The sequence below is a fragment of the Malaclemys terrapin genome, chromosome 19 (genome assembly GCF_027887155.1).
Source record: "Malaclemys terrapin pileata isolate rMalTer1 chromosome 19, rMalTer1.hap1, whole genome shotgun sequence".
Taxonomy (NCBI): Eukaryota; Metazoa; Chordata; order Testudines; family Emydidae; genus Malaclemys; species Malaclemys terrapin.
The window spans coordinates 20,981,737-21,008,885 of record NC_071523.1 but is presented as its reverse complement, the minus strand read 5'-3'; the positions used below and the strand labels follow the sequence as shown (position 1 = coordinate 21,008,885).

Genomic DNA, 27,149 nt, shown 5'->3' with positions numbered 1-27,149 from the left:
TTTCATGGGGCGCCCTTGTTTGTCAGCAGGAGCTCCCACATGGAGGCAGCCGCGGTGGCATAACGCACTTGGAGGCTGACCTCAACCCCAGCTCCTTGATCCTGGATTCCTCTGCAAGCGACCAGCTGCAGGAGCTGCCATTCACGCCCGTGCACGCGCCTATTGTTGCCATGGGAACACAGACTGGAAGGTGAGGTTCTAAGGCAGGGCTAATGGTAGCTGGAATGGGAACAGGGGAATTGCTGCCTGAGCGAGGCAAGCACATGGGGGTGGAGTTCAGTGATGTTCAACGGTCCCGCACATGTCATCCTGCCTCTTACTGAAAATGTCCCTAAATGCTTCTACCTCACACAGAACCCCGTCCGGAAGATGCTGGGGTGGCAGGAGGGACCTGGCAGAAGGGGTCAGGATTCCAATGGCGTCTGGGTCCCAGGAAACTCAAAGCCATTTCTCTTTCAGCTCTAGCTCTGTCCTCACTCGGGCCTCTCTGTCTCGCTTGCATGCCGCTGGCTTTCCAGAAATCCTGGACTGTAACAAGGAGCCAGCAGAAGTTGTGGACCCTGCAGACCCTGTGAACTTCAACCCTCAAAGGGAAGAAGCTGACTTCTTGCAAAGCAATGAAATCATTTTGCAGTTCCTTGCCTTCACCAGGTAATGCCCTGAAATCCTACTGCCCCATTTTCAGGTTGGATTCACATCTCTTCCTGCAATAGCATCCATTTCCATACTGATCTGTGTGCTGCTCTTTGGCTTGATGATTCTGACAGGTCCTTGTATCCATCTCCCATGCCCCTTCCTTAGGACTTTCACCTTGCTTGGCTGAGGCATGTCTGAGCAACTGCCATGGTAACAAAAGCACCAGAAGTGCCTGTGAGACAATGAACGTTCCATTTTAGATGTTTTATGCATTGAGTCAATTCCAAATTAATTTTTTTGTTCACATTAGCCAGATTGTAATGTAAAACTAATTACTGAGTAACTCCTTATTTACAGACAGGAAAGCTTCACTTGGAAAGGCTTTTCTGTGATGGTCGTTTTATCTTGATTATGCACCATTTGTGCATTTTCCACTGACTACAGTGCACTGTAATTCTGAAAGTAAAATACCATTCCCACCTGGTCTTGAAGCTGGGAACTCTGTACCAAAGAGCAGAAGTCACATGTACTACGAGTTCATTGAAAGCAAAAAAAACCCTTGTCCTTCCTGTCATGATGGCTTCAATGGAAGCCTCCCAAACCAATTTGAATACACTTAATATCATGGATCTTCCCCAGTTCATTTGCTTCTCAAATGGTTCACAAGCACTTGCAAAGCACATACAAATTGCTGGGTCTGTAACAAGAGGAGTTAATCCAGAGATGTTTTTTGGTCAAGGATTCCACAGGATGGCCTGGGGACAACGTGGCCCAAGACTATGTATTTCACCTTCCAGTTTTACCGTTTCCCACCAGTCACAACACCACGACTGCAGCTGGTGAAGATGGACCAGTCTGGGACCGCCAGTTCAGCTGCATCTTCCCATATGTTATTCCAGATCAACAAAGATGGAACCCTTAGGAGTGGTAAGCTCTAGTGGTGGAAGGGTGTTTGAAAAAGGAGGGATGTTACAGCACTTGCCAGATGGTCTGTCCTCTGAGGAAGTCCTGGAGGCTGTAGCCAATTTGGGAGTTTTATGAGATGTCCAAATACTCCAGTCTCTATGCAGTTTGAAGGGAGACATAGCAGAGCTATATGAAATAATGAACAGGGTAGAGGTGGTACATAAGACATTCTAATTTACCCTTTGTCATCATCCTGGGTCAAGGCGCTACTCAATGAAATTAAAAGACAGCAAATTTAAAACAGATACAAGGAAACCTTTTAATATACCATGCGTAACTAACTTGTGGAACTCATTGCCACAATAAATCATTTAATCCAAGAGTTTAACAGGATTCAAAACTGGACTAGACAAGTGTATGGAAAAGCAGAGGTACAGCAGAGAGGATACAGATTTATAAGGGGTATAAATCTCCATGCTAACTGATTGGGGCTAGGAAGAAAACCTCCCTATGGCCTGATCATTTTTTAGTTCCTTACTATGGGGTTTCTTGTACCTTCCTCTGAAGTGTCTGCCTGTTGGAGATGGGAGGCTGGATCAGATGGACCAAAAGCCTTCTAGCTCTATTCTTTGGGTGCTAAATTCTTCCAATCACCTGGGCCTTTCTCTAGGGTTTAAAAATGAATACTGAAACGTGTCAATGCTTTAAGCCTTTCTTGCAGTTTATCAGCAAAATTGTTTCTTTCTTGCTTGGCTAGTATGTTATGGTAAGAGGAAAATCCACTGGGAGAGTTCAGTTACATTTTTGAATAGTTCAAATGAGATTTTTGTCAATCAGGTTTAGGCTTAGCTCCAAGTCAAGGTAATGGACTAGTATCTGCTATAATATCAAGCTTCCATTAGTTTATACACCATATAATTAAAAGTGTGCAAAATGTCAAGCCATAAGGCAAAACATCAATAAGTGTCAGTGACACAATTCAGAAATGTAGACTGCTGACTCCAGCGATAGCTAAGCAGATGTAGAGAGAAAGACAAAACATCTAAGCAACCAACCTGTAGTAATGCAATCAGATTCTCTTAGCAAAATGGTTTTTTTAATGTCTTATTAAATTCTTGTCCCAAGGGATGCAAAACTAATCTCCCACCTCCTACAGAGCATTTTTAGTTTGTAAAGTTCCTTCCCCATGTGGAATAGTTAATGAAAATTAATAAGGAAAATCCACATTAACTTAATTTTTTGTGGGTGGATGTCAATCCCAACATGAACTTGAAAGTGACTGATTCAGGGAGTTCATAAATGGTTTGATCCTTAGGTTGATGAGAATGAAATTACAGCTATAAAGAGGAAATCTGGTCCAGTGGCTAGGGTGCTTGTGTGACTTGGCAGACGTAGGTTCAATTCCTGCTCTGCCATGGACTTCCTATGTGACCTTGGGCACAGTCACTCTGTGCCTCAGTTCCCCATCGATAAAATGGGGATGTCCTGCCCAGGGCCGGCTCTATTGTTTTTGCCGCCCCAAGCAGTGCGCCGAATTGCCGCCGCGGATGGCGGGGGCAGTCTGTGTGCCGTTAGGGCAGCATGTGCGTTTCCGCGGCGGCGACAATTCAGCGGCAGCTTCTGTCTTCAGCCGGAAGACAGAAGCCGCCGAATTGCCGCCGCGGAAACGTGCGTGCCACCCTAACGGTACACGGACTGCCCCCGCCGTCCGCGGCGGCAATTCGGCGCACTGCTTGGGGCGGCAAAAACACACGGACTGCTGCCCCTTTCAGATTGCCGCCCCAAGCACCTGCTTGGAACGCTGGTGCCTGGAGCCGGCCCTGGTCCTGCCCTGCCTCACAAGAGTGTAGTGGGGATAAATACAGTAAAGATTGTGAGGTTCTCAGAGACAGTGGTACTGGGAGTCACAGGGGTCCCTTCGATAGCAATGAGTCTCCTGAGAAGCCATGGAGGATTAATTTACGTTGTCAGGAATACATTCTTTTTCCTGCAGAATCTCCAGGGTTGCAGCTGAAGTATATGGTGGATCCTGGTTTTCTGAAGCCAGGAGAACAACGCTGGTTTATACGTTATATAGCTGACCATAACCTACAGATTGATATTTGGGATGGAGATTCTTTGCTCCTCATTGGATCTGCTGCAGTTAAGCTGAAGGTATGAAATTTTCCCAGACTAAATCCATAGCTGCTGATAATGGAGAAAAAGGCCAGAATCTCTGCTTACAAAGTACAAGAACGCTGGCGAAGGAACCTTCTTTGGTTGTGTTTGTACAGCACCGTGCACAATGCGGAAGAGCCCTAGGCTCCGTTGCTCTACAAATAAATATTAAAATAGTAACGATGCTGTAGCTGGCAGAGATGGCTACTGGATAGGGTAAGTTCAGGAAGTTTCTTACAAATGTGCATGGATTTCTTTGGTGTTAAAATGTGAACAATTTGTCATAGTGTGTAAAATGTTTAGAAAAAAGGGGTGGTGCTGTGAGGTTCCTTGTGCTCCTGGAGGCCCTGCGGGGGCAGAACTAGAGCATGAACATTCCCCGCTGATTCACTGGACAGGCTCACTCTGGGCAGCAGCAGCACATGTGACTTTGGCCCCGCCAGGGTGCCGCATTCTTGTTCTGGAGAACCACCACCTGCACTGCAAGGTTGGGCCAGTCTCTGTGCCCCATGACTCCTCTTCTTCTCCACTGAGGTTGCCAACTAAGGGGGAAACCAGTGCCAAATGGCAGGAGATGGTTTGTGGTGTAGACACTTGTTCCCCAGGAAATGGTGTGAGACCCCCTAATTCCCTGCAAACAGGCCACCAAACAGCCCCGGGGGAGTGGGAATTTCTATTCCCTGCTAAGCTGTCTGGATTCAGCACAGTGACCTAGCGGTGAAAGGTTCGTATCCTGCTCTGAATCGCCTAAAGCATCCACTTCCCTCCCCTCTCTCCTGAATGCAGTGACCAGTGCTAATGGCCTTCTGTCCAAATGGCCAGAACAATCGTCTCCATTTCTAGAGCTTCTTTGTACAATTACACTATGTTAAGTAGGCAACAGTTGTGCAGTGTCCAGAAAATACGACTCCCTTGTGTTTGTTGTGGGAATTGGGGGTTTCATTATCAGGTTTAATTGTACAGCAATTTACGTCTCCTATGGAAGTTTCTCTGAGTCTTGCCTGAGTCAGAGATTCTCAGGCCAGACGGGATCATTGTGACCATCTAGTCTGACCTCCTGGATAGCACTGGCCAGAGACCTGCCCTGAATTAAATCCTATCTGAACTAGAGCACATCTTATAGAAACACAGCCAATCTCGATTTAAAGATTTCCATTGCTGGAGAATCTACCGCAACCCAGGGTAAGTTGTTCCAATGATTAATTACCCTCACTGTGAAAAGAATGCACCTTATTTAGAGTCTGAATTTGTCTAGCTTCAACTTCTAGGCATTGGAAAGTGTTGCGCCTTTTCTGCTAGATTGAAGAGCTCTCTATTATCACATTTTTGTACCTCATCTAGACATACACTGTGATCAACTCTCCCCTTACCCTTCTTTTTGACAAGCTAAATAGATTCAGCTCTTTGAGTCTTCCACTATAAAGCATGTTTTCCGATTCTTTGTCATTCTCATGACTGTTTTGTGAACCCTCTCCAACTTTTCAACATCTTTCTTGAATTGTGCACATCAGAACTGGACACAATATTCCAGTATTGGTCACACCAATGCCAAATATAGAGATACTATAACTTTGCTACTCCTACTCGATATTATCCTGTTTATACATCCAAACACTGCATTAGCCACAATGTCCTATTGTTAGCTCATGTTCAGCTGATGATCCATTGTGACCTCAAGTACTTTTCAGTATCCCTGCTTCCCAGATAGAGTCCTCCCATTCTATAAATATGGCCTATGTTCTTTGTTCCAAGATATCTGACTTTGCATTTGGCCACACTGAAATGCAGATTGTTTACTTGTGCCCCACTTACTAAGCAATCCAGATCATTGATCTGTCCCCTTTATGGTTTACCACTGTCCCAATCTTTGTATCATCTGCAAACTTTATTAGTGAGGATTTTGTTTTATTTCAAGCCATTGATATAAATGTTAAATACCAAGGGCCAAAAACTGATCCTTGAGGGACCCGACTAGAAACACATTCTTGATGATGATTCCCCAGTTACAATTACGTTTTGAGATCTATCAGCTAGCCAGTTTTTAATATGTGTCATGCTGATCTTGTATCATTTTAGTTTCTTAATCAAAATGTTGTGTAGTACCAAGGCTAACATCAACACTGTTATCTTTATCAGTCAAACTGGTAATCTCATAGAAAAAAGATATCCAGTTAGTTGACAAGATGTGTTTTCCATAAAACCATTTTGATTGGCATTATTTATATTACCCTCCTTTAATATCTTATTGAGTCCTGTATCAGCCATTATTTCGCCTAGGATTGATGTCAAGGTGACAGACCTATAATTACCTGGGTCATTTTGTTTACCTTTTTAAATACTGGCACTAGGGATGTAAAAGTTTAACTGGTTTAGGCTTACCGTTAACCAGACTTTAACCGTTAACCCCTGCAGCTGGCCACACCGGCGTGACCTCAGTCCTGGCCGGGCCATGATTTTTGGGCCTCTGTTCTCAAACAGTTCCCAATTACCATTCACATTTTTCTCTTAAGTTCTTTCTCCCAGCTGATTTGTCTCATCTCAAAACAGTAACCTCCCAGAAAAGCTCTTTTGAGCCTCACAAAACCCCAAAGATGTCACAAATGTACACAAGCTATAAAGGTGCTTTTAACTGGTGTGGTGTAGTACCCACTGTATTGTGGGAGCGCATTACACTTCACAGCAAGGATGTGCTAGTCAAGTGAGGGGAAAAGTGAAACAAGAGTTTCTTGGAACCTAAAACCAAAACAAAAGTAGTAAAAGCAAAACGTTTTTAAGTGTGATTAATGTTTGCAACCTGGGAGCTCAGCGTGATCTACAAGAGCAAAGGGTAACACGTGCAGGAACCCAGGAAAGACTGTCAGGGGGCTCTTGCATAAGCCAGGAAAAGGTGAGATCTGATTTGAGGAGGGGGAGGCAGTCATGAGAATTTTCATCATTTACCAGATATCCTTTTATCTCACTGTTTGATGGGAGATCAGAAATGAAACCTATCCCCTTCCCCATCTCTCCTGTGTCACGTGCACACGCCGGCTCACTGAGACACTGCTCTTGAGCACTGGGGCTGCTGGCTTTGGATAAAGCATTTGTTTGGAACCCCCTTTCTCAACTCCCCCAAAGAATTGCATAGATGTAACAAACCATTTGCAAGATAAAACCAATGGTCTCTCTTGGGCATGTACCACTCTGGACAGTGCCTCCTGACAGTAACAGCTACACATGTTTTTTGGCTTCAGGATATGTTCCTCTTGCCCCACAGCACTTGCTTCGCCAGGGTCGGAGAGCAGTTCAGGTCCATCATGAGCTGGAGGTGATGACAACTGAATACGAGCAGGACACAACAGTGATGAGTGGGGACGTTCTCAGACATGGCACTGTGAAGCCCATAGGCGTCTACGCTGTTGTGAAAGGCCGACTTCACCTGAGTTTGGCCAATGTTGGTAAGAATCCCAGTTATTTTGGCTGATTCACCATGTTTTCTGATGAAAATTTGTTTCTTTCAGAAAGTGAGTAACTCAAGGTTTCTCATGTATTCTTCAGCATGCTCATTAGACACTTAACTCCGCTGGTTATCTTCATCATTGCAGTTCTAGCACCATTTTGGGGCATAGGTGGGAATCTCTTTGGTGGCTGATCTGTTACCTTCCCCCCTCCATTTTCACATAGCGATCACCTCCCAAAACAGAGATGCTTTTACCTGCCCCAGGATGCAATAATACTTTGCACGCTGATTTGATACAGTTGAAAAGAGCTATGCAGGGGCTAAGGTACGAAAACCATGCTGTCCCCGCTGTACAGCTGGGGCTACTAAGGGGCTGAGTTTTCAGAGGTGTTGAGTGAGGGTCAATAGGACTTACAGGTGACAAGCACGTCTAAAAATCAGATTTGCGCAAGGTGGGTCAGCCAGGAGCAGAGCCCAGTGCAGTGGCCAACTTTCTGCTCCATGCTTCTTTTCCAGCAGTACGATTGCTCAGCACAGCCCTGGACATCCATCAGTGTGTTAGTTAAAGGTCTATTGACATGTGATCTCAGTGCTAGTAGCCGTGAGAAGTGTTGCCCCACTGGCCTTCAGGGCTGAATCTCAGCTCTTGTGGGGTTCATGAGCTTGTTTGGAAGCTGGCAAAGCTTAGGAGCCTCACACACAAGGGAGGATCCTGACATTGCAACCCGAGGGATATTTGGTGTCTGGCTATTCCAGAGTTTCCATTAACCAGCTATCAGCATTTTTGAGTTGTGTTGTGTTTGTTCACCAGCCATGAAATGGGAGCTGGGGATAATTTGATGGTGGTGCGAGAAGTTTGTCTAATTTCAGTGCTTCTGCCAGTGCCACTGTAGCTTCTTTTATAACGCCTCAGGCAGCCATCCCTCTGCACCTGCTTCCGTACCGAGGGCAGAGTGCTCTCGTCTTTCTTCGGAAGCCTGAGAGAGTCACAGCAAGGCTACGCTGGGTCAGAACTGCCTGTGCCCACTGCCACCAGTGGGTTCTGCACTAAAAATGGCTGCAACTTTTTACAGTATTCCCAAAATTGTTTTATTCTGGCAAAATGCAAAGCACCCCCATGATACCATTGGAGTGATTGATCTGGCCCTACAGGTTCCTGTGCATCTGAGGAAAGAAAATGCTTTTTTTGAGACGCAGGAGAGCTCTGGGCTTGGACTGTTGAGAGAATTTTCAGTTGCTTGAAAAAAATCAACAGGTTCTAAATGCCAGTCTCCTATTATCCTGTACCCACCCTCCGCCGACAATAAGTAATAACACCAGGCTACAGAAAGAGGAGGAAATGCACAGCTCATTACTTCTGTTTTGAGTTTTCTGCCTGCTTGTTTACAAATGGACCAGCTGAGGCAGCTTTGAAACAGACAATATGGAAACAGCGACACTCAATTAGGTGCTAGCAAATAACTCCGAAACATGGGAGAAACAGACAAGATGCACAAAGCTGTACATATAAGAAAACCAAACTTGTAAGAACACTATGCTTCCTAGAATGTATTAGGTACTTTTTACATATATTTAATTCACCATCTTATAAATGTGCAGTGACTCCAGGTTTTAAAATCTTATCTTCAGAAGAAAGATTAGCTCCATTATATGATATCTTAAATTGTCATTTTCATACTTTGCCTGCAAGAGTAAGATAAGCTCCTAGGAAGGAGAGTCTGAGATTCATAACCCAGAGAACAGTTGAATGCAAACCCAGCAAAGGAAACTGATTTACAAAGGACAAATACTAGCAAAACAACAAGAACAACAACCACAAAAACCCACCCACCATACTATATCAATACAACTGCCACTCTGATTTCTCTGGAAAAGTTTGTTTGATTTCAAAATAATATTAGTATGTTTTTTTAAATCCCTCGTAACATTGGGGCTTGAAGCGTTGAACAGCAGGCCTGTTCTGTAAACTGGATGATGTTGAGAGAGAGACAGAAATGGGGCTAAACATAGCCAAATAAGGGCATTTGTATTCCAGTCTTTGCCTGCTACACCCATTTCTGCTCCGTTCTACATCATCAGTTTGAAATCTAGGCAGTTTCAAAAAGCAAGTTCAAAGCAATTTCAGATACTGCCCCTCCCCCTGGGTCCCATTGCCCATTTGCATGGTTGTGCAACCTCATTTTGCTGTTTTTTTTAAATGCTCTTCCCCCTGGTTGTTGTGTGAAAGACCCACACAAACAATAAAGGGAAACTGACCATCCAGGAGCAGCGGCAATACTGCCTAAACACAAAGTGCTGTCATGCACAGTAACCAAACTGGAAAAGATGTCTGAAATCTCCTTCCGTTCTAGTAATCTTGGCTGTTACTCAGAACATTCTCCATCAAAGTGATTTTTTTTTAAATTGACCATAACCCTTTAAACTGAGCTGCAGAAAAAGAAGCTTCTGCTACTCAGAGTGGCTAATCCTCCTATTGCCATTCACACTGAAGCGCTAGGCGGGATTAGCTGTAAATGGAGTTAAATGGCATCTTTATAGCATGATATTTTTCTGATTTTTGATCCTTTAGAAATGATCAACAAGGTAATTTTAAATAACGAAGTTCATATCTCTCAGAGATGAGCTCTGTAGGGTTGCAGGTTTCCAGTGGGAGAATGTGTGAACAGCCCGGGAGCAGTGTTCTCAGCAGAGCTGGCAGAGGCAGACTCTAGATCAGAGTTGCACTGACACTGTCCTTAACATTGTGAGAGCTTCGGGGCACATGCCCTGGTGGATAATGTTAATGTTCTCACTGTCCGTGTTAATATTCTCAGATGCCTAAACAGCTTGAGCTATTTCTGCTAATGACGTATTTGCAGGAGTTGTACACATGGAACGAGGATACATGTATAACTGGTAGAGTATCCTTACATTCAAAAGCTGTATCTAGCTGTTGTATTTTGCATAGTGCCAGTCACCTTAGTACCTATATTTTGTAGCCATACTGGGTCAGACCAATGGTCCATCTCGTCGGTATCCTGTCTTCCGACAGTTCATCACACACTGCAACAATACGTTACTCCCTGTGTTTAGAAAAGACAGTCCTACAAACTGTAAAGTGGATGGTCTCATCACAGATGACATCACAGCTCACATTTTAAGGGTTGTGCAGTTTTAACACTTGGCTCTTTGTTGTGCCAGAATCCTTCCCAGCGTGCTGTGGGGAGGCGTGCCTTGAATCAGCAGCTCTGCCATCTCTTGCAAGCATGCAGGGTGCACTCTTCTCTGCACGTTGGGGGTGCTGGCATGGTCCTGTCTTCATCCCATCTCTTTGGAGCTGCCCCAGCTGGGTGCAATTCCTCTGCTCCCCAGAGAGGGTGTGTCCAGACTCAGCGGCGTGGGGAGGAGAATGCACTTCGGGCCCTCCCCTAGACACTTGTACAGGGCCCACTGGAATCCAGCCCTAAATACTGACAAACAGTTTCAGGTGCTGCAGCCAAATGTCTCCAATTCTCCACATTTATGGAGCTTTTATCTGAAGGACAGAGTGCATTTGTAGGTTAGGTGAATCCGCAGACAACTTTATAGCTTCATCCTGTACAGTTTGGGATAGCCTATATATGGATGTAATTACAGCAGCACAGAGAGGTGACAAGACAGTAAATTATCAGGGGGTAGCCATGTTAGTCTGTATCTACAAAAACAACAAGGAGTCTGGTGGCACCTTAAAGACTAACAGATTTATTTGGGCATAAGCTTTCGTGGGTAAAAATCTCACTTCTTCAGATGCATAGACTTTCACTCTATGCATCTGAAGAAGTGAAGTTTTTACCCACGAAAGCTTATGCCCAAATAAATCTGTTAGTCTTTAAGGTGCCACCAGACTTCTTGTTGTTTTTTTTTAAGACAGTAAATGGATCAGTGTTAGGGCTAGTTTTTCTTCACTTGATATATGAGCTAGTATGTGGGAGGAGGAGACATTGGAATAACAAACTTTGCCAGTGATACAAGCAAATGCCAGGGAGTATTTGGGCCTCTTGCCGGTAATGAAAGCCCCTCACCCTGGCTCCAGGGACTCTAGACAGCTATTGGCTCTTTTAAGATATGTATTTTCAGTGGTAGCAATAAAGAAAATCTATGGTTACTGCTGACTTTTTTTTTAAACCATCCTGCAGAATTCTATAGCAGGGATATAATTTTCTATTAAATTCATAGCAAGGTCCAAAAGACCTGTAGAAAAGTTATCATTTGCTATTAAAATCTACAGAACTTTTCTACAATGGGCACGTTTTCTTGTGGCCATGTTGGCATGGCACAGTATGTATTTTCTACAGTGGCAACCACTGAGGAGTGCACATTTCACTCAGAAAGCAAGACAATGTTTTAAGTCTCCCAAACTTGACCTTGTCTTACCAAAATGTTTAGTATTGTTTTTTGTCAGCCAATCAGTTCCTTTGGTAATTTCCATTCCTCATAACAACATTCACCAATTCCAAATTGCATTTACTTCATCTGAGAAGTAAGCTGGAGTGATAAAAGATTTAGCAGGAGGAGACGTTCATTTTTCAGTGGTGCTTTTGAAACCTGAAAAACTTTGGCAAAGTTCATGAGAGGCTGTTACAAAATCAAAAGAAATATGTCTGTCTACTTCAGTCCTGGGCAAACTGACTTTAAAATGCTGCAATGTGGGTGTTTGGGGAAGCAAATCTCTTTCTGTAGATACATGATGCCCCAACTCCTTAAATCTGAACTTCATTACACCAGTAGAGAGCGCAGGGTTTGCAGTGGCTGTAGTGAGGTTCTGTGAGGACTCCTGTGGACCGAGAATCAAGGACATGCATCTATAGAAAGCCTAACGGTACCTCCTTGGACACCGTTCCCTGGGTCAGAAGGAAGATGCTTTGGATAGTCTGTGACGCTTTTCCAGATCGACGCGAAAGGAAGCACCCGAGGTGCAGAGCAAGGCTCCAGCTGGTCAGAGCAACTGCAGAAGCAGCCAGAGCCATTCAGGGAACTTCCTACAGTTCTGTCGGACCCGCTGTTCCCTGTGTTGATTGGCTGTTTGCTCCAACCTTCCCCATTCCCCTCTCCCACATCTGCCTCTCCCACTCTCTTCTCCCCAGGCCTGCCCCTTCACCCCTCTTCCTTTTAATGTCACAGCCCCCGTCTCTGTCCTTACCATTCAGCTGATCACCTCCTAGTTACCTAACTCAACTGAGGCACCCCCAGGCTGTCTACAGCCATCCCATAGTTCACTCTGCTGTTCTGGTCTCCCCCTCCCCGACCCTGCATCTGTCTGCTTTATTTTGATTGTCGGTGGTTCGAGGCAGGACTGTTGGCTGCTCTGTTTTTGTACAGCACCTAACACAATTGGCCCTACTCTTTGTTGGTCATGAGACACTACTGTAATCAACATGACTGATAGTAATAAATGAACTGGAGGCCACTTAAGTGACTGCAGAAATCCACTGTTATGTTTCAAGGTCACAAAGCACACGCTGTGTTCTGCTCAATGAAACACTGAAATCAATGAAAAATTAGTACAAATAAGGTAATAGGAACACTCTTCGCTCTGACAAAGGGAAGCCCTGATGCGTCTGTATTTAAATTATACGGGCTAAGTGTTCAGGTGGGGGCACTGGATCAATATGTGTAACGTTCCTACCCCATAACTGTCCTGCACCGTGCTGTAAACACAGCTCTCTCTGCTCAGTCACATGCGTTGGTGCAGATGGATATTTTGTGAACATTGCTCTGGGGTATGTCGATTTGTTTCGTATGCTTATTTGTTCTGGTTCTGTGAAAGGAACCAGCCTGAAGTTTGTCGAGAGTTGAGAAAGGGGAAAGAAAAATACATAGCCCGAGAAGGGAAAGTGAACTTTAATCACAGTACTTTGAGAAATGGAATTAGCTAAAACAATTTTTTTTAAAATGGTTGCTCTTATTCTCTTGCCAGAGAACTGGTTAGTTTTGGGCTATGGTTGTGATAGAAGTTAGATACATTGGGCCAAATTCTTGATTTCACTGGAATTTTGCCAATTTATAGCAGCAGGGAATTTTTTTTACTGCATGTTGTGATCTGGTATCTGTGTCCTGCAGTGACATGAAGCAGGTGGCAGCAGGTACCCATGGGAGGAACAGTGTGCTGTATTAGAATAAATGTCACCTATAGGTGGAGTGTGAAATGAGACAGTGGTCTCAGTCAGACTCCATTGTCCCTACTGATACTAACTGGCCCCTTGCTAGCAATACTGTGTGTGGACCGTGCAGACAAAACTCTCCTGGCTCCAAGAGGTGGTCCCACCAGGGCTGGGCTGAAACATGTTAACCCCGTGTGTGGGTGAATCTTGCAATGCTGCTGTCTCTGCTGGAGATGAACAGAAGGCATTGGGATCCAGGGATGTCCATCTGGTACCTTCTTGAGCACTGAACTGTTATTAAAAACAAAGGTATTTTTGTGGGTGCTGAGTGGCTTAGTGGCCAGGGCACAGGATGGGGAGACCGGGGTTCTATTCCCAACTCTGCCACTGGCGTGCTGGGTGACCATCTGCAAGTCACTGTAACCTTTCCGTGCCTCAGTTTCCCCATCTGTAGAATGGGGATAATGATCCTGCCCTCCTCTGTGAAGTGCTTTCAGATCTGCTGAGGGTGAGTTCTATACAAGTGCTAGGTATTGCTGTTAATATTGCAGTCACTGTTAACTCTCCCGTTGGCTTTAATGGAAGCCAAGTTAGGCTAACGGAGCACTTCAGAAAATCCTACCCTCAGGGTCCAACTTAAGACGCGCCTCTCCTGTGGCAGATGGGGATCATTGCTGGGCCGGAGTCATTCCGACTCCTCCCTAGCAAGGCAGATCCCTTTAGCAAAGGGCGTTTTTTCTGGGCGTGGATGGAGCCCGCCTGCCCGGCTTCACCAGCTCTGTGCTTCTGTTGCAGGTCACCTGTGTGAGCAGAGGCTGAAGAAATCAAACTCCTTGCCACCCTCCCGCTCTCGCATTGTCTCCTCGCATGATGGGACCAGCAACTTCCACGGAGGCAGCTTGTTCTCCCTCAATACGCCTGGAGGTACATCCCGTTGGCTCCTAGCTCATTGCAGCCTGGCAATGGCTTTTCTCCTGTGCGCTATTAAAAGTACCAAAGGTGACGATTGTTCAAAGACACAACTACCGTGTGCACTGGGTCCCTGGACTCGGTGTTTCCCCTTTTCTCCCACAATATCATGTTACAAACATATGTTTTATCAGTGTGACGTGGTCCATCTGCCGGTGGGTTAGTGGGGATTTTGTTCTCCAAATTATCTACTCCCACGGCTGCTGCCTGATTCACTCCCCTGTGCTGTGAATGTTCAGAACCTGATGTTTGCTCAGCGGGTGCTGACAAACATACACTGAGAGGCTGAGCTACGATCTGATTCTGCTGAACTCTCTCATCAGCCAATCTTAGGTGATGCTTTTCACCAGACTTGTTCCAGTTCCGAGATATGGTCGGGTCCAGGAGGTAAATCCTTAGCTGTTAAGGCACTGAGGCATCGAGTCCATCCTTTAGTAAATGGAGAAGCCCATCCCCTTGCTTGTCTGCTGGAAATGAAGCTGTTGTCAGAAAAACACTTGTATGAGCCTCCGTCAGCTCAGTCCATGATTCACAGGCCCTATTCTCTCACCTCTTTAATCAGACAAAGTGTTTGCTGAGGTTGGCGCTGTGAAAATCAAGCTTTACTCTGCAGCTCTGAGCCTGCATAGCTGGGATCCTATACGTGGAATTTATATTCCTGTTAGTCTGCAATTGCTGGGGCTGAGAGATTGCTGTTGATTTTCAGCCTAGTGGTGATTTAAACTCCCTTATATCAGAGAGCAGCAACAGCCCATATATTTAGAGATGGGAAGGTTCAAGTTGAAAATTATATTCCTTTAAGTAATTATTGAAATTTAGAGGCCTGCTTGCCTTTACCTAGGCCTGGACAAAGAGTCTTGGGCCCAAATTTAACTCTTTCCTGTGAAGGGGTGTGTGTTGCATTCAGGAAATGGGAACCCCTTATTATGTCTGTGTTCAGATGAGCTTAACATACATTTCACCCAGCCCTGCCTTTAACAATGGTCAGTGCCTAGCATGTAAGATTTTTCAAACACTTCGGGCCTGCTTGTCATTTACATTTAGGTTCGTTGACACTGCTCTCGCAGCATCAGTGAGTCTGCGCCATCGTGTAGATGAGAATCAGGCTCTTAGAGAGAGAAATTAATCTTCCACATTCTGCTCGTCAACTCACTAAACGCACATCTGTGCCGAAATGCAAGTGCACAAGAGCACAGACGAACACATACATATACATTCTCTGCCCTGTGCTTTCATGATGCGTTTGTACAGCTGGAATTGGGGATATTTCTTGAGTAAGAGTCGTTGAAATATTTTACCAAATTAAGCACCTGTTCCCAAAGGAGATCCAGATGGTGTGTGAAATGAAAGAGAGCTGCCCATAAGCAGAATTCCCAGGGGAGATAGTGGGTACAGAAATACTATTATGAATCTATGCATGCTTTTAATGGACTTTCTGATGTGTGTCAATAGGACAGTTTGTCCCATTGTGCCCTATTGTGCGTGAGCGATTTATACAACAGCTGTATTCCCAATGAAAAACCTGGGCGGTCATCTGGGCACCACACTTCAGGAAAGATGTGGACAAATTGTAGAAAGTCTAGAGGAGAGCAATGGAAATTATTAAAGGGCTAGAAAGCCTGACCAATGAGGAAAGACTGAAAACAATTAGTCTGGGGAAGGGAAGACTAAGGGGGGACATGATAACAGTTTGCAAGGACATGAAATGTTGTTATAAAGTGTGAATGATAAATTGTTCTCCTTAACCACTGAGGACAGGACAAGAAGTAACAGGCTTAAATTGCAGCAACAGAGACTTAGGGGAAAATCTTTTCAACTGTAATGGTAGCTAAGCACTGGAACAAATTACCTAGGGAGGTTATGGCATCTCCGTCATTGGAGGTTTGTGTCAAATCTACCCTAGTTATCCTGCCGTCATTGGAGGTTTTTCAGGACAGGTTAGACAAACACCTACCAGGGATTGTAGATGATACTCAGTCCCGCCTCAGTACAGACTAGATGATCTATCCAAGTCCTACATTTCTATGATTCTATGACGAGGCACATGAAGTATTGAAATAATTAGACATTTTGCACAAAGTGTTAAAAAATGTAATGCAGGAAGAAGAAGAATCAGAAATTTTAAGGCCAGAAGGGACCATTATGATCTCCTAGTCTGATCTCCTGCAAAGCACAGAAATTCTCGCATCAAGCCCACATCTTGTGGAGAGCATGTGTGTACATGTGTGTCAGGACACATGCAAGTCTGTGTGTGTTTTCTCTGAACTGAACCTTATGAGGATCTCTGGTGAACAAAGTCAAAGGTTTAGATTTTGAAGCAAATTCTCTGACCTGGAAATCCCTCAAAAACATGCTCCCTCACAAGATTTCCCCTCCTCCCCGGTGGGTCAGAAATCCGCTCTGAATCCTCTCTCCCACAGCACACATTCTTCGAATTCAGCAGGAGTTAGGAAGCACAGAGATATGGGAAATGTAAATGCCTGGCTGGGTGCCACACTCCAGGTGGAGTGCTCCACGTGCTGAGTTGTGCACGCTGGATGACTGCACCCTCCGTGGAATGGTTTTGATAACAGAACATTCAGCTTTTAAATTGCAGAATCTCCCCTACTGAGACAGGCTTTTCCAGCCAGGCATCCTCCTTTCCCATTAACTTTTTGACATGGCCCATAAGGTTAAACATTGCGGACACTCGCTGAAATATGACTATTGCTAAAATACGAGCATTTCGGCTCAAGATGTCTAACCCAATTTGCCATGTTTGGGAAGCAGTTAAATGGATTTAAAATTAAATTCAGGTGAATAATTTGCAAATAACCCTTGTTTACCAATTTTTTAAGAAAATGTAATGCAGCAAGACTCAAACAACCTATGTGTGGAGTTACACGTCATGTAGAGAGTTTAATCCCATGCATCAAGTGCTTGGTAGTGGATTGTATTTCACATATTAAATATTTGGCTGGCACTTCAATTGGGAGCTGCTCCAGTAGCAATTTTGTGGAGAAATGAGAGGGAGGGGAGCAAAAGAACATTTTAATAAAAATGTAGATGTGTGTATAGTGTACAGCAGGAAACAGGCAGGTTTTGAATTAAGGGAGAGGAACAGAATTCTCTTTTGGAACATTTGGTAGCTTAAGATGGTTTGATTTATACAATCGCCAGAATATCCAGATGAACCCAGAATCCCATAAATCCCAGATGCTTGTTATTTATTCTGTATTTAATCCAGGCCTTGTAGTTATGTTGTCACTACTGAGAGGAACTTTTGTTGGCCACAGTTGGGATCCACAGGCCAGAGAGAATTAATATAGCGCAATGTGTCGCTTGGCTTTCCTTCTTGCTCAGATCTGGCATGATGGCCACACATCAGGAGAGATGTGATTTATCGGCTGTCTGTGGAAAGCTTCAGAAACTGCATAACATAAAAAACTGCCTGACAGCCCTGGGCGTGTTGCTTTCACTGCCAATTTCAGTGCCAAACCCTGGGAGAGGGACCTTGGTATAATTCCAGGCTTCGACTGGAACAACTCAGCTTTAACCGGCCCCATAGGCCAGACTAAGGTTTGGTCAAGGAAAGAACAGTATGTACCGCAAAGTGGCTGTTCCTCAGCTCCCCTTCCTGGTGGTTACCGCTTCACTTTGAAGCCTTCTAGACCGGCAAGCTAACACCTGCATGCTTGAGGCAACTCAAGTCAGCACATCCGTCTGTTTGCCCATGTCATCCATCCATCTCCGTCTCAGCTGGCTACTGCACGGCCCCCAATGGGGTCCACACCCCGACTCCCTCAGCCCCAGACTCTGACCCTTGTTTCCTTTGCACCCAGCTAAGAACGTCTCCCAAGCCCAGAAGCTGGCGGACGTGGACAGCGAGCTGGCTGCCATGCTGTTCAGCCACCTGCAGGAAGTGAGCACGGCCTTCCAGCACGTCAGCCGCGAGGCCAGCGCCATCCGCAGGCGGAAGCTGGAGAGGATGATGATGGTGCGACAGCTCGAAGCCCAGGAGGACGTCAGTGGGAGGAGAGCAAGCTGCGTGGTGAGGAGCACGGAGCGCTGTCGGAACGATCTTGGGACCAGAGAGCAAACGGGAGCCAGGCCTGACAAAACACCCTGTCACATCTCTCGTGTCAGGGCTGGGGTCGGGTTCCTTAGACATGCAGGGGAGGGGCCCACATCAGTGTGTTGGTCATAGGCGTCTCTTCTTCGATAGGGCCGGCGTGAGGAGCGCATCCAGCATTCCAGGGACCTGGAGATTATTGATGCCTACCGGGAGCGCATCAAGGCCGAGAGCATCTCTAGCATGCTGATTCAGGCCATCACCACCAACTACACGCTCTATGCCACGCTGGGCACAGCAGAGTTCTTTGAGTTTGCCCTGAGAAACCCATACAACGTCCAGCACACGGTGACGATCGAGATCGACCACCCTGAGCTGAGGTAGGAGCCAGAGACATTCTCCCCTCCCAAATACTGCACGTTACACTTGGAAAGCCAGCCCAGAGCAGAGAGGCACTTACGGAAGTGCGAGACAAGAGGTGTCTTTGGGATCAAGCTTGTTGTTTTTCCATCTAGCGTTTGAGGCTTTATTGGGAAAGGGGGTCAGTCTATAATGAGGGCTCCACCCAACCCCCTCCAGAGATTTCACTTTTCTTTGTTTTCTTCCCACCTCCCGTATCACTATCCAAAGGGATGGGAGAATGCAAGTTACTTAGAAGCTAAGCACAGAGGAGTTGCCACCCTAGTTATCCTGCCACTAGCAGTGACCAATGCAACCACCATCTGTAATTCACGTGCCTCACTATGCAGTGTTCCGGGTGTGTGTGTGTGTGTGTGTGTGTGTGTATTGGGGGAGAGGAGAGGTCTTCATTTCCCAGATCAAAGGTGTGGTGGATTTTGGAGTTTTTTTTCCATTTAATGGATGCGTGCACATTCCAGCCACGGTCTTTGTTCCAACCCCACCCCACCCGCCCCGCGCACTGAGGTTTAGGTATAACTCACAGCCTCATTTTGGGATCGGGGGGAACCCCAGCTCCTGGGATTCTGTCCCCAAAGTAACTCTGCCTATGATTTTTTTCCACAGTGTTATTGTGGACAGTAGGGAGTGGAGACACTTCAAAGAGCTGACCCAAACAATGACTACTCCAGTAGAAGAGGACATGTTCCATCTTCAGGACAACCTCATGCCTCAGGTCTACCTGCGCCCCAAAGAGACCATTCACATTCCATTTAAATACCAGACCTTCTCTGTGGACCATGCTGTCATGATGCAGGTACACATATCACCCTCTCTCTTCCACTACATTATGACATAGGACAAATAAAACAATGAGGAAAGGATCCATTTGCCTATCATCATTATTTAGAATTAAACATGATGCTGACTGTATAAACTTCTATGCCCATTTTATAACCAATGCTATTTCTAGCAGGTGATGGGTAGTATGCCACATTGCTTAACATCAGCTGTTTTTATATTGCTTTTTGTAGTATTTCTATTTTTCTGTTCCTGCTGTCTGGTATCACACCAAGAAATTTACAGAAATATGACTTAGCTCATAAGGGGAGGCCTAAACATATCAGGTCTTTATTGCAGAGGAGCAATGGCTGAATGTCTTTGGGAGACGTCAGAAATATCTGGAAGAGGCTTTTCTGTAATCTTTTTTCTTCTGGCCCCAGCCAGAACCAGGAAACAAAGAACACACACAATTGGAAAAAATAAGAAGGGACTCAACCTTCGAAGCCAAAGTGGCTTGTCCATCTGTTGTGATTGAATCATAGCAAACAAACACACAGTGGTTGTGAGGCTCACATGAAGATTAAAAAAGAGAGGGCTTGAATTTTAAAGACAGGGCGCTAGCTTCAGGGGGAACAAACCCCTCTGCCTTTGCAACTGGCTCACGTCCGCCTGTGCTTCTCAGTTCTTGTGTGTTAAGATTTAGGGCCAAATTCATTGGTGTAACTCCATCAGTGGGATGAATGCGACCCTTAGTCTGCTCTTTAGAAGCATAAAACTGGCTTTTAAAATGAGATTGTATCCAAATTGTTCTCTTTTATTCCCTTTTTAGCTCAATGCCACAGAATAAATGAATAGGCAAGGCAATGCTGCTGGGTGCTTGTAGAATTCGGAGTGGTTAGGCCAGAGGTACAAGCCAGCTATGTAATCCTAGAGTGCTCCTTTAACTCTCAGCAATGGGACAGAAGAGAGGGTTCAAATGATAACAGTTCTCCTCCCAGGCTCTCGATGTTGTCTGCAATACATTGCACTATTTTATTGATGTTCACAGTTTTTAGCAAAGCCACCAATGATGAGAACATGCAGAAATATAGAAAAGCAACTCTCACTTCCTCAACAACACTCCAAAGAGGCCAGGAACAGCAGGGAATTTGCAATTCACCGTGTTTTAAAGTTAGTACCTGAATTCCCAGGTGCAAAGGAGAGCAGAGCACTTCGTGTTTTACAGGACAGCGTTATCTTTCAGATCTGTCAAGTGGATCTCTGCTCTCTCAACGTGCAGGGAACTTCCATTGATCTGTGTATGTAAAGAGCAGCTGATCCAGAGCAGAGGGACAGCTGGAGGCTCTGGGAGGAGAATTTTCTCTTTACTAGTTTTCATTGTGATACGGTTTCTTAAACATTAGAGATTTAGATCAAACCAGTGGTGAAAATTCCAAAGAATGCCTTCATGATGCGATGTACACTGCTTCTTTGCATGATTATTGCTTCTTTCTTTCTAGCAGGGCCCTGCTGAGCTGAGATTCAATAAAGGCACAGAAGCTGCACCCCCCTGGAAGTCCAGTGCCATGCTGACAAAACGCATCAAGGTAACAGAGGCAAAAAGAAGTGCTGTCATCAGGGCTGGCTCTGGGCACCAGCCAAGGAAGCAGGTGCTTTGGGCGGCCAATGGGAAGGGGCGGCACGTCCAGGTCTTCAGCGGCAATTTGGCGGCAGGTTCCTCAGTCCCTCTCGGAGCGAAGGACCGACCGCCGAATTGCCACCGAAGAATGAAGCGGCGCGGTAGAGCTGCCACCGAAGTGCCGCCAATCGTGGCTTTATCTCTCCCCCCCGCCCCCCGCTTCGCCGCTTGGGGCGGCAAAAAAGCTGGAGCCGGCCCTGGCTGTGGTTTAGGTGGACTGCAATGAGTTTTACAGCCTGTTACAATGATCAAAACCCTGTGACAAAGATTGAGCCTACACATATATAATTCCTTTTAACTGCCCATTTATGGCAGACCATAAGGTTTTTCATTATCAGGAACTAAACTTTTGTGAATTTCATTGGATGTCTATTGTAGTGTATAGAAATAGGGTAGTATCCCTTTTAATGTGTTGTTCTCCCTCTGCTGATGTTCACTGTGCTCTCTGTTGCAAATGCCACCACAAACCAGTGTGGCAGGGTATAGGTAACTAGGCTCTATGTGTTTGTATGAGAAGCGACACAGACAGGACTGGGTCCTAAATAGCCACGTTCTCTAAATATACACAGGTTTTGTTATGAAAAGAGTAAAAGACAATGACTTTACAGCCATGGCAAGCATTGTTTTCAAAAGGATTTTGTTTGCAAACGTATCTATTGACCTCTATGTCAGCATCCTGTGCTTGGTTTTTAATTCCTCTATCAGGTATTGGTTTAAAGCTATTCCCCTGAAATACATGGTTTCAATGCCCTGGAGATTCCATTCACAGTTTTAGATTTTACCATCACGTATTTATTTAAATTGAATTTTCTTAATAGCATCCTGGGTCCCATGCTATTCGGTGGTAACTACTTCAGAGCTGTAAACAGATTGAGAATTGATTTTGTTCCCATTATTGAGCCGAATGAAAGCCAGAGATGGTATTTTCTCTTGCTGTAGCACAGGGGTCGGCAACCGTCGGCACACGGCCCGTCAGGGTAATCCGCTGGTGGGCTGCAAAAGATTTTGTTTACATTGACCATCAGCAGGCGATGTGGGAAGTGGTGCGGGCCGCAGGGACGTGCTGGCCACCGCTTCCTGCAGCTCCCATTGGCCGGGAACGGCGAACCGCGGCCACTGGGAGCTGCGGGGGGCCGTGCCCACGGACGGTCAACATAAACAAAACGTCTCGTGGCCTGCCAGCGGATTACCCTGATGGGCTGCATGCGGACGGTTGCCAACCCCTGCTGTAGCATTTGTTGACGGTCTCTTTTCTTTCTGTCTCGGCGAATTCATTGTTATTTTTATTTTGCACAGATCTCCTTTAAGGCAAATGGTGACAAGCCCATTGCAATTCTCAGTGTTAATGTGGAGCCTCAGCCCCACGTGGTGGATCAGACATTCCGATTCTATCACCCGGAGCTCACCTTCCTGAAGAAGTCCATACGGTTACCTCCATGGTACACCCTGCCAGGTAACTGTCTGCATCCACTGAGAACTGGCATGCAAATACTGTGTCTGCTTGTGTTTCCATGTTTTGTTTTGCAGGGTTGTAGGTTTTAAAGAGATACATGCTTAGGGATTTGCCAGCTTGCAGGCCTTCCTGATAACAGGGGCAGGAGATGGGCCTATGCCTAACAGCAGGGAGAGTGGTAATCTTATGCTCTTTTCCCCAGGTGCCCCAGCAGGAATGCCAGGTGGGGAACCGGAGATGTACGTCCGCTGCAGTGACCCCAACATCATTTGTGAAACAAAAAAAATGGTACTACTTACAAAAATCAAGTGGAAATCCAATGGAGTATATCCTTCACGTTCACTATCTCTTTTCTATTGATCCCTTTATCTAAAGCAGAGATACCATGCACCAATGGTTCATTGATCTGTAATGATAGAATATTGGGTGTTACTAGGTTGTGACTGCCTCACTCCCCTGTCAAAAAGGAACAGAACTTCTCTAGCCTGATCTCATCATGTTTGTAGCGTGTGTTTACTATCACAATTTATACCATCATTCGTCATGCTGCCCTGCATTGCTCATGTGAAGAAAGGCCAGATTTGAAATGCTGGTAGAAACTGCCACTTATGGAAACACCAGCTTTCCAGCTAGGTGCCACAGATAAATTCTTCAGAAATCAGAGGTTCTAAAACGACCAGTTAGGAAAGAAATAAAAATGTGTCCTGACTGAGTAGACCGCAAAACCTCAACCGGATTGCGGTGCTGCTCTTTGTGTCATATTCCAAGACAGCATCCAAGTACTCAAGACTCAGATACTACAAGGAGGAGGGCCACATGATCAATCAATCAATAAACAGATCACTCTAACTTCTGATCCCTTTCCTTTCAGGCAATGATATTTCTCCATCAGACAAGTATTGCTTGATCTCCTGCATCTCCCTCTGATGGCCTGATCCAAAACCCATTGACAGTCAGTGTATCTACTTCATAACTGAGACGCTTTCAGAGCTGATACAAAGCCCACGGAGGTTAATGACAGGCTCTCACTGACTGTCAATGGACTTTGGATCAGGCCATCAGAGGGAGATGCATAGAAAAGCAGCTCATGATGTGCTCTGGGTTGTAATTTTTAGCTCTGATTCCAAGTTTCCTGGGCTTTATTTTCAGCCGGTTGGGATTTAAATGAAAAACAAACTCGCACATAAATGCGGATGGTAATGAAGGTGCTTGTTAATTGCCATTGCAGAAATCTGCTAGCATGGTAATTGGATTATGGCTTGTTAGAAAACTTGGGGAAAATTCTGCAAAATCTAATTACTGAAACAGACCCGGAATGTGAGAGCCATTTGTATCCTCTTTTGTAATTAAAAATGTTGGAAGAAGCCAAGCTGTATAATAATTTAATAGGGTAGTTTAGCTGGATTCTGGAACCCTCTGCTTGTGGAAGTGAAGTGGTGGAGGGTTACAATAAAGGGAAAAGGAACCCCTGGGGTCCTCATTAGCTGGTTTGATCTCTCGGTTAAGTATTCTAATGATGCTTTCTGATTTCTGTACTCAGGGTCCTGGGGAGCCACAGGATGTGTTCTTAAAAGTAGCTGGAGGACCAAGCCCACAGATCAAAACATTCTTTGTTGCTATTTACACGTAAGTAGGAGAATCCAAAAGTAGAAGAGCGAGAATTCTCCAGAAACCTTGTCAGAGCAGATAAGGAAATGCACATGGAACATTCCTAGGACACTGGTTCCAGCGCATGACTTATGTTTCTGACAAGCAAAAATCTGCAAGAAGATCTGTATGATTCTCTTGAAATACGTCTGCTTGCAAAACCTGGACTAGGGTGGAAGATGTTTAGAGGGTTCTGAAGATTTTTGCACAAGAGACAATAGAAAACACGCAACATATAGTGAGGACTGAATGCACACCCACAGCGAGAAAGCCCACTTTCTGAGAAACTGTTCATTACAGTGATCTGCCTCTGTGGCAGCTGATGTCCCCTTGAGCGCTGAATGAGGGCTGAGGTGAGATGAAATAACAGCAGCTCCCTCTGGCCGTCTGCTTTTTCTTTAGTTGCTTTAGACAAATCCATCTTGTCTCAGTTAATGGATTATTTCCCCACAGTTGGGCTCTGTGGGGTTGCCTTGTACAGCTTGGTGGGGAGAATACTCACTCCATCCCCTCTCTGATCACTGCGGGGTGTGCACCCTGCGTATCCTCTGGGCTTGTCTGAGCCTTGGGGCAGTAGCTCAGCTTGACTTTCAACGGGACTGAAACTCCAGAAACAGCCAGGGGCTTTGGAAAATTTCACCTGCGTAAGGTTGCCTGGGAGTGAAGTCGATTCGTATATCTCAGCCAAACTTGTCTTCTCTGGAATTCCTGTACATGCCTTTTAGAAGGTGTACGTGAGTGCATGTGCAAACACTTTGGAACCGGAAGCACAATTTCCTCCTTCCCATCTGCAGTTGTATGTTTTCATTCATTTTGGAAATGCCTCCTGAACCAGTGTCACCTTTTCCTTTGGTACAGTCATGACAGGCGCCTCTTCTCTCTGCTCCAGGGACGCCTGGCTTGCTGCTCCCATTCAGATCTGGCAATTTTACCTTCACTCGCTGCAACGTGTGGACGTTAGCTGCATAACTGGCCAGCAGACCCGCCTTTCCTTGGTTCTCAGGGGCACCCAAACGATCCGGAAAGTGAGAGCTTACACCTCGCATACACAGGAGCTGAAGGTAGGCTCTGCCATTGGACTCAGCAGTGTTTGCTGCCAATTCCTCTCTTCCTTCCCCACCACAAAGAGAAACTTCATTTGGAAGAGTCTGTAGTTAGGGGTGAGCTGAAAATTAGTGAAATCCTTCACAATTATAATTATGAATGAACTTACATGGACAGTCCCAGTGAAAATAACCCTCCAATATGAAACCAATCCCATTAGGAATTATGAACAATTTACTGCCATAAAGTCTTCATTATAATTATCTTTTGATTAAAGTCGTCATGTGTAGGATCATTGGTACAAAACCCCAGAGGGCAAATTATCAGAATTAATGAGACTATCTGAAGACTAATAATTTCTTTAGAATTCATTTAGTCGTAATTATAAATGTGAATAATAAAAGACACACAAACTCCATTGCCACTCCATAAATTAGGAAATAAAGAAATCCGTGTTTAAATGTTGTCCTCACTGAGGCAGAGTGTGGAGATGAATCCCCTTGACGGCGTCCAAAGCGAGCTCAATCACCACAATGGGCGGCTTTCATTGCAGTGACCTGAATTATGGTTGGGAGTTGTACATCTTGAATTCTGTGTTAGCTTCGTGTGACGTAGGGGCTGGGCTGTCGTTGGCTGAAATGGTAATTAAAACTGTAATACATTGCAGGGAAGCATCTGTGAGAAGGCAGCTCCTGCCTGGAGCACCCTCAGTTTCCCCTTTCAGAGTCCTCCAAAACAATCCAAACAGTCTTTCTTACTGTAAATATAGGTCTTGTTGGGTTCGTTTATTACAAAAGTCCCATGTACATAAATCATTGCAAAAGTTCCACAGCCAGAGTCCAGATTTCCCCCAACATAGTTCAACCAGTACACGTAACATACAGCCCCAGTGTCTCTCACCACATCCCAGCCCTCCAGTGCAGCCCCAGTGTCCCTCACCATATCCCAGCTCTCCAGTGCAGCCCCGGTGTCCCTCACCACATCCCGGCTCTCCAGCACAGCCCTCTCCTGTCCTTGTACCAGAACAGCCATCCTTCCACCCAGAGTGCAAACCCTCTTTTCCCAGCGGGAACCCCCACAGCCTCTCTCCTGGGAACATTCTTGTCAGGGGAGCTCCCCTCATTCCCCCTGACCCTCTCATGGTTGCTCTGGGTCCAGTTCTGGCCCTGGAGATGTCAGTGGGCAAGCCCCTTTGCTGCTCCCTTGCCTTCAGCCCTCTGTGGCCCCTGGCTCCAGATCTTCAGCTTAGAGCCTACAGCCATCTCCTCCTGGTGCTTTCAGCCCTCCTTAGCCCTCCAGCTCTGGCTTTCTGGCTTGGGGACACACCAGCCAGCAAACACCGCTTGCTGATCTCCTGCATTTTCTAGGAATCACCTTCTGCTTCCTTCTGGGACCTCCTCTGGTGTAACCTGCCCCTGACTGAACCAGTCTGCTCTGACTCACTGGGCCTCTTCCTGACCTTTATTAGTATTCACGTGCTGCCCTCCTGCCCTCGTCATTGGACAAATGGGGACTCCTGTCCTGGCAGAGGGGAGCTAGGCCTACTGCACAGGGGCCAGCCACGCTGTGACCGTGCACATCAAACTCTGTTCAGATTTTACATAGACGCTGCTTTGCCTTTAGACTGGCCTCTTCCAAACCCTCTTGACACTCCTTGAGCTTGGCTCCATCAATGTTATTAGTTCAGGACCAAATTATCAAAGTGTCCACTAATTATGGCTGTTCCAACTTTTAGCTTGACCCCTAGAGCCTGATTTTAAGAAGCGTTGAGCACCCATAACTCGCCCTGCTCTCAGCTGGAAATTGGGGCGCTTGCCAGCTCGGAAAATCAGGCCCCGTGAGTCTGAAAAACTGGCCAACAAGTGACAGAG

General features: G+C 45.7%; 1 protein-coding gene across 5 annotated transcripts in view; it reads left to right on the top strand.

Moving 5' to 3' along the window:
- The window catches only part of NPHP4 (nephrocystin 4), a 103,190-nt gene that overhangs the window by 70,632 nt on the left and 5,409 nt on the right, over positions 1 to 27,149 (top strand). For 3 of the 5 annotated variants that reach the window (XM_054008906.1, XM_054008903.1, XM_054008907.1), the window contains 14 exons: positions 27 to 190; positions 460 to 651; positions 1,376 to 1,563; positions 3,536 to 3,696; positions 6,956 to 7,136; positions 14,053 to 14,181; positions 18,048 to 18,256; positions 18,431 to 18,657; positions 19,301 to 19,490; positions 20,956 to 21,042; positions 22,431 to 22,587; positions 22,790 to 22,875; positions 24,128 to 24,213; positions 25,124 to 25,295. In XM_054008906.1, coding sequence (XP_053864881.1) covers positions 27 to 190; positions 460 to 651; positions 1,376 to 1,563; positions 3,536 to 3,696; positions 6,956 to 7,136; positions 14,053 to 14,181; positions 18,048 to 18,256; positions 18,431 to 18,657; positions 19,301 to 19,490; positions 20,956 to 21,042; positions 22,431 to 22,587; positions 22,790 to 22,875; positions 24,128 to 24,213; positions 25,124 to 25,295 — 2,229 coding nt within the window. The remainder of the gene's footprint in view (positions 1 to 26; positions 191 to 459; positions 652 to 1,375; positions 1,564 to 3,535; positions 3,697 to 6,955; positions 7,137 to 14,052; positions 14,182 to 18,047; positions 18,257 to 18,430; positions 18,658 to 19,300; positions 19,491 to 20,955; positions 21,043 to 22,430; positions 22,588 to 22,789; positions 22,876 to 24,127; positions 24,214 to 25,123; positions 25,296 to 27,149) is intronic. The other 2 variants (XM_054008905.1, XM_054008904.1) reach the window with 2 other exon arrangements.